The 13,631-nt window shown below is 47.5% G+C and overlaps 1 protein-coding gene across 1 annotated transcript in view; it reads left to right on the top strand.

Annotated features, from left to right (window-relative positions):
* Positions 1-11,617: 11,617 nt before the first annotated feature.
* The window catches only part of Rfx4 (regulatory factor X4), a 178,460-nt gene continuing 176,446 nt past the window's right edge, over positions 11,618-13,631 (top strand). The window contains exon 1 of the mRNA XM_008843124.1: positions 11,618-12,067. Coding sequence (XP_008841346.1) covers positions 12,025-12,067 — 43 coding nt within the window. The 5' untranslated portion in view covers positions 11,618-12,024. The remainder of the gene's footprint in view (positions 12,068-13,631) is intronic.

Genomic DNA, 13,631 nt, shown 5'->3' with positions numbered 1-13,631 from the left:
TTATCTCTAGGGGGTTCTCCTTGTAGAACTCTTCTACAGGATTGGTGGAGTTGGTGGGCCATAGTGTTTTGTCTTTTCATTTCATCATTCTTTTGTTGTGATTTTGGCATGTGAATTTCTTTTGTTGTTTATGATTCGGATATGAGAATTAAGTTGAAGTATGCTTCTGTTTGTGTTATGCAGGTGCCTAGATCCTTTCTTTATTGGTTATGTAAAGCTGGTTGATACAGGGTTCAGGTTCTCTCAGGTTTAATTTGGAGGGAACTGATGGCTTCAGATCAGGTATTCAGGAGTACCCACAGAAGCCCAATTCAGGTTCCAGTCAAGTACCCTCAAGCTTCCTTCACCACATGAAGGCAGGATCTGGGCACTCTCAGGCAGTCCCCTGTGTTCTCAGCCCCTAGGCCAGAAGGAGTCCAGAGGCAGGCCAGAACTTGACACTCTCACCACGTGGAAGCAGGATCTGGGGGTTCTCAGGCAGTCCCTTGCGTTTTCAGGCCCTCTGCCAGAGGGAGGCCAGAGGGAGGCCAGAGGGAGGCCAGAACTTGGCACTCTTTGGTGGTCTGCTGAGATCAGAGCCACTACACCGATGGAGGTCAGAATCTACCCTCCAGAGTGTGTATGATTTTTAAAATTTCAGTATAGACTCACTCCAAATAAAATTAAAACAAAATTTATAGTTTGTTTAGTATCTTTAAATAAGCAATTGAAAATAGCATCTTTACAGACTACCAATATAAGGAAACAGAAATTTAAAATAAATTTAAACACGAATATGAAAATTTCCAATTGGAAGTTTAGCAAAGGAAAAAAGAAAGATCTTTGAAATAACCACAAGAGGTAAATTAAACTTGATAGAAATAATAGATTGGGATGCAGTGCTAAGCACAGTCAGAATGTCCTGGGCAGGGGTGGAGTGGGGGTTAAAAATATAGACGGTTGTGGAGAGATACTTAAGACAGATTCAAACATCTACACCCCAGAGCTAGAAGGTCAGAAGAGCAGACAGGGAGAATGTTGGGGAAGTTCTTTCAGGGTGTAAAGCTGAGAAATCACCAGAATAAGAAGGTCAGAAACCAAGAAGGTAAGAGCAAGAATCCTCTTCAAGAACCTGAGGGGTCTGGAGAGATGACTCAGCAGTTAAGAGCACTTGCTGTTCTTCTGGAGGACCTGGGTTCAGGTCCCAGGTCATGGCAGCTAACAACCATCAGTAACTCTGGTTTCAGGAGGTCTGATGATCTCTTCTGGCCACCATAGGCGCTATACATGCATGCAGTTGAAACGCTCAAAAAATATAAATATATAAAATAAAAAACAATCAGATAAAAATGAATCTCTCCCTACAGAAAACTGATGAGACAGCAAAGAGAAGGAAATAGCCTATAGATAACCTATGTGAAGATTAGTTAATTCATTAAAAAGAGCAACAGTATCTACTAAAGCAGTCATTAGACTGACACCAGTTTATTCATTCACAACAATAGCAGCCAGGAAAAAGGAGGCAAACTTTTCAATAGTTTGTGTAAAAATAATTCAGTCTAGTCTGTTATACCCAACACATTTCTTAAGATTTATTTTATTTTTAATTAGGTGCATATCTGTGTGTTTTTGTGAGGGTATGTGCATGTAAGTGCAGGTGCCTGCAGAGTCCACAAGGTGGCTGGAGCTGGAGTTACAGGCAGCTGTTGAGTTGCTCAGCAGTGCTGGGAACTGAACTCTGATCTTTTTTCAAGAGCAATATGTGCTCTTGACCCCTGAGCCATCTCTCCAGCCCCTACCCAACAAAACTTTAAGATAGAATGATATCTACTTTAGATAAAAGTCATCACTATTTTAGAGACTAACAGTGTATAGTGTATGTAGAATCTAGCTCTTTTGTAGATTGGTGGTGGACATGCCAATGGTTAAACTTCTGGCAAAATCAATGCATTAGGGTCATTAAAATATTTAATGACTTGACAATTCCCTACATAGCAATCCATTTCATAGAAATAAAAGTCCCAGGGCTGGGGAGACAGCTCAGTGTATAAAGCACTTACTTTGCAATCGTGAAGGGCTGGAGTTCGGATCTCCAGAGCCCACATAAAAGCTGGGCAGGTGTGGAAGCTACCTGTAATCCCAGTACTCAGGAGGCAGACACAGGGGATCCAAAAATGAAATAAAATAAATAAAAATAAAAATTAAACAAGTAACTATTTTTTAAAATTTTTCGAGTGGAGAACAATCGAGGAAGATACCTAGTGTCATTTTCAGTCTTCCACACACATGCACAGATGTGTGCTCCCACACCTGCATGTGACCACCTAGACTTAGGTAAACACACATACCACACACACACACACGGGCACACAAAAAAATGTTGAGTACTTGCTGAGTATAGTGGTTTATACTTGGGGGTCTCAGCACTTGGGAAGCTGACACAGAAGAATTGCTCTGAGTTTGAGGCCAGCCTCGGCTACATAGTAAGTTCTGGGTCAATGAAACTCTGTCTCAAAAACCCAAAGCCAACCCCCTCCCCCCAAACCATAAGAGTTCCAGTATGTAAGGACATATACATGTATGAGAATGGTCTATTGTAATATTATCTCTGACGGCAAAAATAAAAGCTGGCCTGGCCTGAACTACTTTTAGTAAGGCAAGCTATGAAATACTCTAACCCAATCATTAAATATGTTTGCGCGCAGAGAAAGATGTGGGCTCATAGACATCATGTGTAGATAAGTGCTACCACCACAGAATTAAAGAGGGAGGGGAGGTTGTTCATTTTTACTATAGTCTTGTATAATTTGAGTTTTTATGATGAACGTGTATCATTTTTGTTGTCTTCTGATCTCCACACACATCCTTTCCTCTATGAATTCTATCTCAAGGCAACAAAATAGTGGATGGAACAAGTATTTCTGGAAAACCCCAGCTGACACAGCAACAGGGAAAGGAGAATTAAATGTGAGCAGCCTATAAGAAAAAGAAATCAATCTAAGGGAGGATCATGAGCCAATACTAAAACCACTAAGTAACTGCTGGAGAGCAGCTGATCCAGTGGTTAATACCTGAACCCAGTAATCTTCTTAGCAACAGAGATGTTCTGTGAACCCCAGTGTGCTGTCACAGAAAGTATACCGCCCCCCACACATATATACTATTCTTGCCCAATCTTAAACATGAATTTGAGCCTCTAGACCCAACTGCCAGTTTACAGAAACCACATAAGGCAGGTGAGAAGTTTAAATGGTACAGTTAACATAGGACAGGAGGTTGGGCACACAGAGACTGAGGACCTGGCTTTATTACATATAGAGAGACATAGAGGCAGAGAGAGGCAGAGAGACAGAGACAGAGAGAGAAAAGAAGGTAGAAGAGAGGGAGGGAGGGAAGGAGGAAAGGAAGAACTCTCTAGATTTCAGAGAGACTTAAGACAGAACAACCAAATGTTTTGTTTGGCTCTGGTTTGAATCTCCATTCAGACCAACCAACTTTAACAAATTATCAGAGAATTGGGCCAATTTGAACAGCAAATGTTTGATGGCTGTTGGACTCATGCTTTCAGTATTTGGTCTCCAGTTCATGTGCTATTTGGGGTTTTATTTGTTTCACTTGAGACAGGGTCTCATGTAGCCCAGGCTAAAAGGAAGGACTTTATCTCTTGATCTTCCTGACGACACCTCCCAAGTGCTGGGATTACAGCATTTGCCACTATGCCCAGCTATTCTGGTTCTTATTTGAAGACTGTGGAGCCTCTAGGAGTTGGGGCATGACTGGCAGAATTAGGTCACCAGGGGTAGCTCCTTGAAGGACATGTAAACCTTCCCCTGGTTCTGGCCTGCTTTCTCTGCTCTCTGCTCTGTGAACAAGCAGCCATTTCATGCTCCCACCACTATCCTTCCCCCTTATGATGGACCAAAATCCCTCTGAAGCTGTAAGTCAAATAAGCCTTTCCTTTCTTGTCTCTGCTAGGGATTTGGCCACAGCTACAACAGAAGTAACTAATACAGTGGCTGTGGGATTATTGTTGATGCTTTAGGGATGATAATGAAATTATGGTTGTGTTTTTGAAAATTCTTTGTATTTAAGAGATACATCCCAAGAGTATATAAGTATACATGGATGAAAATACATAATGTCTGGAATTTGTGTCAAAATAAACTGGTTCAGAGGTGGGTACTGGGTGGATTTCATCTTTTTGAGACAGGGTCTCCCTGTAGCCCCAGCTATCCTGGAACTCACTATGTACACCAGGTTGGCCTTGAACTCACAGAGATTTGCCTGCCTCTGCCTCCCAAGTGCTGGGATTAAAGGCATGTACCACCATGCCTGGCTAATATATATTTTAAATATATACTTTTTATATAATTTTTAAAAAATTATGTGGTAGTGGGTGTGGGTATGTGCACATGAGTGAATGTGGAAGCTAGAGGCAACAGATGTCCCTGGAGCTGGGATTACAGATGCTTACAAGCCTTGTGACATGGGTGTTGAAAATTGAACTGTAAGAGCAATATGTGCTCTTAACTGCTGAGCCATCTCTTCAGCCCTCAGCTAAATTTTTTGATGAAAAAATATTAAGTATACATTGACTATAATTGTCTGGGTTACATGAGGGATTCATTGCACTATTCCCCTCTACTTTAGATTTATTTGAAAATTTCTTTATAATAAATCCTTTGAAAGCACATTGTTTCTAGGCCTTCTGAAGACCTTTTGAGTCCAAATCTCTGAAAAAGGGACTCACAAGCATATGTTGGGGATAATCAAGAGCTCTCTGATTGGACCTAAAGCCTTCTCAATGGGAGGGAATGTGGGACTGTAAACATAGCCAGATACATGGCTAGAGAGGTCATAGATCCTAGAGAAAACCCTACCTCTGTCATATCCCTAGACAAATGTAATTTTTTTTTGTCTTTCTGAGATAGGGTCTTCATGTAGCCACAACCAGCCTAGAACGTACTATGCAGACCAAGCTGGCCTTGATCTCACATAGCTCTGCCTGTGTCTGCCTCTGCTGGGATGAAAGGTATACACCATAAGCCTAGCCTGCAATTTTTTTTTTTTTGGTAAATTCTTACTGTCTGTTAAATATGGATCCTTATATTTACAGACAAGTGTACCATTCACAGCTCATCAAAGAAACTTTTTGCAACAGATGGAGACTATTTCAGAGTTCCACAACTGGTCACACACAAAGAATAAGTAGCTGTGTGATGCCCAACCCTAAGTGACACATCTACAATGGAACTTCTACACCTAAGGTTCACGAAACATAGCAGAACAGGGAGTAGAGAGAACACTAATGCATCTCTCAACTCACACCAGCAAAGCTTCCTCATGTAACAGAGGGTGATGAACACAGAAGGCCACAGCTGACCAAAGTGCAGAGAATAAGAGACTGTAGAGTGTGTGCCCTGGATAGGACTCCGAGATTAAAACTCACCTACCCATGAATCAGGGATCATTGCATAAGAGAGGCAGAAAGATTGTAAGAGCCAGGGTTAGTGCATAATCATAAGGAAACAGAGTCTTCTGGGCCTGTGGGAATTTGCTCATAAGAACTTACAGTGATGGTAACAGCATGCACAAAACCCATGTAAACTCAATCAGACGAAAAACTGGGGAAATGGGCAGGATGCCCCATCCTTAGCCAAGAAACTATTGGTAATTGATTACTGCTGGGTGAGAGAGAATTGATCTTTAAGAGAGTGACTCTAGATAGGCTAACTAGATTCCAGTAGGTGAGTTCACACCGAGGGGCATTTGAGTATACAAACTTGACTCACTAGGCCTTAACATATATAACAGAATGCAGAAATCCAGTGGGGGGGCTATAGAGAGGTGCAGATAAGGAAGGGGGTATAAATATGATTAAGAGTTATCATATGAAATGCACAAAAATTCAATAAAATATACATTGAAAAATGTTTTTACATTTATTATTTTGTGAGTATTGTGGGGGGTGCACACATGTCATTGCATGTGGAGATCAGAGGACAACTTGCTCGAGTCATTTCTTTTCGTTCACCATGTAGGTTCCAGGGATCTAACTCAAGTCATCAGTCTTGGTGGCAAGCTCCCTTATCCACTGAGCCATCTTGCCAGCCTGAGAGATTTTAAAAAATACGAGATATCAGAGAATGTTAAAATATTCAAGGAAGGTTCCCGAAGGAAGAAACCAATGGATCAGGAGAAAAAAAGATATATTTTTAGGATTTCTTGACAGAAATTGAATCTGTGTTTATCCAATATCCATTTCTGCTTCTTTCTTACCAACAGAACTCCAGTTTGTTTGAAGGGACCATATGGTCAACTAAACTGGGCATCTCTCTCTGAGGCTGCCTCTCAATTAAAGATAAGCAAGAAACAGAGTGTTCTAGAATGAGTATTGCTGACACAAGGGTTACCTTTCCTTCTATTCTCTTCCTCTTCTTCCTGTTTGGAATGTGAATTTGATACTTGGAACCCTGTTACACCTGTATGCTACAAGCCAGAAGGCAATTGGTGGCCTGAACTCTAAGAAAACCAAAGTGGAATGTCAGAAAGAGTTTGAATTGTCACTTTCATTGCTGAACTGTTGTTCTTGTTAGGTGAGCAAATCCCATGCTGTACGAGTGAACCATTGTAACTGATGTGCTAACCATCATGGCCTGAGAGGGCTGATAGGATGAAGACTGTTCAAGTGAGGTGTGGGACAAGGCCTGCAATGTTTGGAACTAACATTTCAAAGATCCATGTATCCATGCAGATACACATTGCTGGAGGTGAGAAGGCCAAGACATTGGAGGAGCCATTCAAATAGATGTCAAAGATGCTGAGGATGTTACAGGAGGGAGAGGGGAGTGGGAGATACTGAGCTGGCTGCTGTGCTTCGTCAGGAGTGTGTGGCTGGAGGGTGGGTGTGGTTGAGCCTGAGGGATGAATTTCAAAAGAGTTTGATATTTTGCAATGGCTTTTTAAAAATGTTTTATTATTTTTTAAAAATATTTCTTTGTTTTCAATACTATGGTTTGAACCTAGGTGCTCAAGCATGCTACAAGCTCTCTTCCTCTGAGCTACATCCCCAGCCCTCTTTTCACAGTTTGGGAGAGTCTTACTCAGCTGCCCAGGCTGGTCTTGACCAAGTAGCTGGATTTAGAGGCATGCATACAGCTTCAAAGTAGTTTTCAAACAGCAATGAGGAAGGAGGCCAGACTCCTAAGTTCAGAACTCCAAAGGCTGGGGACGGAAGAAGGGAAGCTTTCAGAGAGGGCAGTGAAGCATGTGGTGTCCTCAGGGAGCAGCTAGATTAAGGTGAGTAAGGAGGTGGGAGAGATTTGGAGAGAAGATGCCATGGATGTAGAGAAGTCTGCTGGTGATTAACCCTGAGTTCCAGAGACCCAAGAGAGGATGGGGAGGATGAGGTCAGTGTCACAGGGCAGTGTGGGAAAAAAAAGTCCATGTGGGTGAGATAGCCGAGGTAACTGGAAGACTTGACTTCTGGTGGCTCTGGGTATGAGCTCAGGTGTGAGGCCCGGGCCATCCATCCTCTCAGGGTGTCTCTGGATAAAGGGCTGGTCTCAGGTGGCACATATGAGGAGTGTCTAGCTCTTCCATGGGCTCACTTTCTTAGGCACTGGCAATGGAGAGGTCATTTCAGAGGGCAAGGCTCACCAGGACCTCTGTGGGGTTCTTTTATATTGGCTTATTTTTTCTAGAGGCAAATTACCTGCATTCAAATTGTGACTGTGCTGTTACTTGCTGTGTGATGTTAGGCAAATTACTTAACTTCTCTGGGTGTCTTGTATAAAAACCAATTCCTATCTCCTAGGATTGATGTAATAACTAAATATGATTCATTAAAACCATGATTTGTTTATAGTAATACTCAATAAACCTTTTCCATTATTAGTATTAATCTTATCATCTTAAAGAATACATTAGTAGGTTAACTGTTATACCTATCTTTCCATTAAAGTTAGTAAAACTATTATTTCAATAGCTTAAAACAACAAATGTTTATTTCTAGCTCACAGGTCTACAAATTCCCCAGGGAACCAGGGTGTTCTTCTGCCTTCCCAGTAGATTCTAGTCTACTCCTACTCCTTGTGACTCTCATTCTGGGACCAGGGACCAACTTGGGGTTGGCACAATGTAATTGAATGTCCAAGAGCCCAGGCCTAGCTGAACATAGGAGCACAGTTAAGGCCTCTGATCGGATGAGACCTATATTGTCCACTCACATCCCTTTGACCAAGACAAGCCCATGGTCAGTGGAGTGGGAAGCCAGGGTGCAGGAGAGGAGGAAATGAAGAATTGTGCATGGGCCAGAAGTCCCCTGGTGACATCATACCTATGCATAATGATGAAGAAGGGATAGGATTGGGAAGTGCACCATCTGTGGGAACCACAGAACAGGAGCAAAACTCACTGGAGGACCCACTTATGACACTCATTTATCCTTCCCCAGGGTTACACCAGTCCTGCTAACTCCACACCTCCAGGGTCAGCTGCCTGGGCTTCTGCAGGACTACTGGCAAATTTTATCTGTGGTTGAAGCCACCTTCCCTTGCTGCCTCATCCTGTCATCTCCCACCCTACAGTTGGCCCATTTCAATGAATGGGTTTGTAGACCCTGAATGATGCCCCACCCCTCTGGCCATGAGTCAGCACCAGAGCTGGGGAGGCGCTTCCTTTATGTGAGATGTCTCTTGAACCCTGGCACACTGCCATGTGCCAATGCCAGCCATCACCATCTTCTAGCCACCCCCTCCAGCAACCAGCTCCTCTCCTGCCACCACATTCTGGCCATGGTGATCTCTCAAAAATGCAGTTTTGGTCCTGGGTGCTCAAAATTCTTGAAGGATAAATTTCCTAGCATAGCCTCCAAATGAAATTGCCTCCCATTGCCCCTTCCTCAGGTTAATTTACATATAAGAGTGTTTTGCCTGCATGTGTGTAAGTGAACCCGTGTTGTGTGCAATGCCCACAGAGGACAGAGGAGGGTGTCGGATCCCCTGGAACTGGAGTTACTGACACCATGTGGGTGCTGGAACTGAACTGGGTTCTCTGCCAGAGCAATCAGTGCTCCTACCAGCCCTGTGTGGTGAAGATTTAATGAGATGAATCATATGTGGGAGATGCCTGTGGTGACAGAAAAAGCAGTCAGGAAGTAAGGAGAATTTGGTGTTCCAATGTTAGTAGTAAAACAAACATTTTTATTGAAGTATGGCATTCAGGAAAATGTACAAAATTATGAGTTCACTAAGTGAATTTCCACAAACAAACATATTCTTAGGACCAGCCCCTAGATAGTATATTATTTTGAAATTTCTACCTGTCTTGCAGTGAAAGGTATTATTTTTAAGCACAAATGTCACCTTTTCAGAGACACCTTCTTTGACATCTGCCCACCTCACTGTAGTGCTTAGTAGCACTATATGACACTATGTGTCATGCTGTCTCTGTCCTCTCACTCCAATATGAAGAAGGTGTCACCTCTGCAGTAAGCAGTAAGCCTGGGGTAGAGGGGCCCTGCGTGCAACTTTAGCTGTGCAGGGCCAGCAGCAGGCAGTGCAGCACCTAGTGCTTCAGCTCACTCCTCCCCTACCTCCGGCTATTTTTCCTGTCCCCCGTGCTCTGAGAGGGCAGCCTACCCCAGCCCACCCACTTCCTCCTAGTGTGTAACAATTGAAAGAGTTGTAGTAGTAACAGCCACAACCACCGCCTGCAGATCACCTTTGCCTCACAGTGTAGGTCAAACTCTTCTCCCTGGGACAGGTCTCTAGCTCCTTGCTTTCGACCTCCACCTCCAAGGAGCCTTTTACCACCCACCCAGGCATTTCTCCCACAGGGCCAGTGAGGCTGCGAGAGATGGACCCAGGCACTTGATCTCTGACTTGGAACCCAGGCGGGCACCCGGGACCGTCCTCAGCCCCTTCATCCAGCATCGCAGAGGGAAAGGGTGTGCCTGGGACCACTCTGGGCACCGCACAGAGTGTGAGGTTGTGATAGAGTTCCCGCAGCAGGCACAGCCAGCCTTAGGAACTCAGCAGAGGAGGAGGCAGAAGGAACCCTCAGGAGAGGTTTGGCAGGGCCCCAGGGTGATGAGAAGGAGCGGGCCACGCAGGGGCTGTGCAGCCACCCAGAAAGAGTCCCAAGTAGCTGGCACAGCAAACTCCTGGCCCTTTCACACCCACGACCTCACTTAATCCTCCTGCAGACTTTGAGAGGAGGGCATCGCATCGTCACCCCACTTCACAGACAACGAAGCTGAGGCCCACAAAGATGAAGGAATTTGCAACTGGATTCGAACCCGGCGAGTCCTCAGCCCGCTCTTGGTGCTGCCCTTTCCCGGCTCCCGGTGACTTTAACTCGGCACGTGCTGGTGTCTCGCCCCCTCCCGCCCGAGAAACCCCACTCTGCCCGGCTCTGGGGCTTCCTAAGGCCCACGGTGGCCAGCCGGGACTCGCAGGCAGGACGCGCACCGGGAGCCGCTGGAGGGACCGGGGCTGGCCCGCCCCCTGCGCGCCGCCAGCGTTGCCTCTGTCCATGGTCAAAGCACGGGTAATCCGCCTTTCTCTTCCGCCCGCCGAGCCCATTCATATTCTAATCACAGCGCGGCCGACCCGCGAGCGGCCACTTTCTCCCGGCCCGCGGGAGACGCCGCCCGCCCCTCTACTTCCACTTGCAGTCCCCCGGCCCTGGCCCCCTCCTCCCGCACTTTCAACGCCGCAGGGGAGGGGGTCCCTGGGAAAACCGCGTCCCCACTCGGACGATGGGGCTTCTCACAAACTTCGAGGCTGGATGTGGGGGATCGAGGGGGTAATGGAGGGGGTGGCCGGGGAGAGGGGAAGAGGGAGGGACCAGGACCCAGACACACTGACAGGGTTATGGGAAGAGGCTTGGGGGTGGAGGGGTCCCAGAGATCCTGGGGCCTAGAGACAGAGGACAGACTCCTAGGGAGAGACAAAGAGACGTGGGGGCAAAAGACACGCAGAGACACGCAGCCAACAGAGAAACGGAGACAGAGGGACAGAGACCTAGAGAGACCCGGCGGCGACGGACAGGGGTGGACGAAAGTTCTGGAGGCGGTGAACCAGCCCTTCACCCCTCAGTGCCAAGAGTCCCTCTCTCGTTCCTCAAGATGGGGATGGGAACCCTAGGCTTCAGTTTCCCCATCCGCAACCTTTACCCCCACGCATGTCCGCGGGTTTGCGTGGAAGCAGCTCAAGACACACTCCCTCTGCATTGTCAGTGCCCCCAACCCAAATCTGCCCCCAGCGAGCTCGGGAGGTTCCACAAGAGAAGACAGGAGTGGGACCCACTCGTGGCTGCGCAGGAGTCTCCCCAGGCTTGGCAGTGCCCGGCCCGCCCCCACATGCCTGCGCCTCGCGGGGCTGGGGCGGGGGGAGGGTGTTGGGGAAGGGGGAGGGTTAGGGAGGGGGCAGATCTAAGCCAATTTTGATTTCGCCTATAATGAGTGCCGGGCGAAGGCTGGAGAAGGCCTCTGGAACTTTAAATAAGAAAAACGTTGCTAAAGCTATAATAGAAGGGGGAAGTCGGAGGCTGGGATTGCATCGCTCCGAGCCCCCCTTTTCGGAGGCTGCTTTTCTTATTCAAAACAGGCCCACAATGGGCTTCACAGTGCGCCTCGCCACGGCCCCATCTGACGAGCGGCCATTCATCAGGCCGGCTGGCCTATCAATGACATTGCTCCCATCGGGGCTCCTATAAAATGATGCTTTTTCCCATGAAACATCCGCAAACATTTTGACGGGTTTGGCTTTGCCCGGCTGGATTACTGAGTGTCCGCTTGCTCGCTCTGTCTGCCCCCGCTGCAGCTCTCTCTCGCGCTTTCTCTCTCTTTCCTAACCTCTTTCTCTTTTCTTTCCTCCCGTTCTTTCTTTTCCTCCTTTATCCTTTGGCCTTCTTTCTTCTCCCCTCCCTCTCCTCTCCTTCTACCCTTCTTCTCTCCCTCCCTCCCTGGGCATCTCTAGCACAGGGGATCCCCAAATATCAGGACTTTTGGGGGGCGCCTGTGCTGTCCATGGGAAGAGCATGCATTGTGGGTTACTGGAGGAACCCGACATGGATTCCACAGGTTAGTCCTGGTGGGACTTGGGGGGAGACATTGGGAGGGAAGAAGGGAGAAGGGGAACTTTAGAAAGAGCTGCAAAAAGTTCAGGCGAGTCAATTTTGACAGTAGGATCCCAGGAGATAAAGGAGAGCTAGCAGAAAGAAGTTTTCGATCTGGCGCGAAGTGTGTAAGGTGGATGCCTGAGAGTGTGTGTGCGTGTGTAAATGTGTGTGCGCGCGTGCGCGCACGCTGAGGAGCGCGCTTTCGCTAGGACATAAAGTTACATAAAGATTCTCTGGCTCGTGGCGAGCTCGAGGTGCTGCTGGCAGAACCTTTGCGAGCCGTTCGACCCCTCCCGGGCTTCGTCGCTGCCCTGGGTTTGGATACCAGTGAATAGCGGTCTGCTGGTGATCTGGGGATGAAGGCCCGGAAGCCCACCAGGACTTTCCAAAGGCGGGGGAGGGTGACGGCTTCGCACCGCGCGCGGGAGGTCGAGGCTCTGGCTGGAGGAGACGCGCAGCTGGAGGGAGTGGCGGCGGCAAACCCGGTGGTCCAGGGAAATCAGTAACTTCGGGACTTGCCAGATGGGAGCCCGGGGCTGTAGCCTCCCTGCCAGGAAGGGGCAACCCAACTAGCTACTCAACTCCGAGGCTGGAACGTTACTGGAAGGGAGGCAAAACACGGAGCAGCGGCTGAGGCCTGGCACTGAGATCCGAGAACTGCCCTGCAGTTTGAGGGCTGTGTAGTGGACATCAGGCTTTAGGGTGGCTGCGGTTTGTAACAGAGAAAAGAAGATAAGGAATCTCATGCCCAGCGCCTCGGTTCTCTCCAGAGGACCCGTTGGGTCCACTGCTAGCATCCTATGGTAGCCACCACTTCTAAATTTGAGTTGCTCTCCCTGTAGAAGTTCTCACAAAGTTCACTCACTTCCCTCAGTCCCAGTCTCTCCACCAGGCCACTCCTATCCTTGCTGGACAGCAGCTTGGGGAGTTTTGGGGGGCAATGGAGAGTGGTAGAAACCGGCTGTGAGGACAGCCTGAGCAGAGGCAGCAGCTTGAGTGAATGCCTGGGCACTGCAGCCCAGCAACAAGTGCCTTCCAGCCCCAGCTGTGCCCTGACACATACTGTCCTCAGGCAATTAAATACCATGATCTCTGCCCAACACCACCCCTAGAGAAGTTGGAAAAAGATGTGTGATAAGGGCTGGGTCATCTAGATGTCACCCCTAGATGTCCTTCACTGATCCCAAAGGAAGGTTTCAGGCCCCTCCTGGCCTCTACTGGGGACCTGGTGGCAGGGGACAGCAGACTTTCTGATCAGGGGAATCTTTGGTGCTCCAGGACTGTGTTCTGTCTCTAAGCCAGCCAAGTGCCTCTGGGTTCATGCTACCCTGGATGACCATGAGCCTCCCCCTCCCCCTGAAAATGGCAAAAGACTGAACCCCTAAAGTCATGCTTTTCTGTGTGGTCTAATTGAGGCAAAGAGGGAGTATTGCTTGCAGAGCACACTGTGCCTGGCAGACGTGCAGGCCCTGCAGTGGTCTCTCAGCTCTAGTCCAGGAAAGGGTGGAGGCCTTCCTGCCATACAG

This window comes from Nannospalax galili, unplaced genomic scaffold, assembly GCF_000622305.1.
Source record: "Nannospalax galili isolate Female #2095 unplaced genomic scaffold, S.galili_v1.0 scaffold39, whole genome shotgun sequence".
Taxonomy (NCBI): domain Eukaryota; kingdom Metazoa; phylum Chordata; class Mammalia; order Rodentia; family Spalacidae; genus Nannospalax; species Nannospalax galili.
The sequence above is the reverse complement of the archived record's forward strand: the minus strand, read 5'-3'. Positions and strand labels throughout refer to the sequence as shown.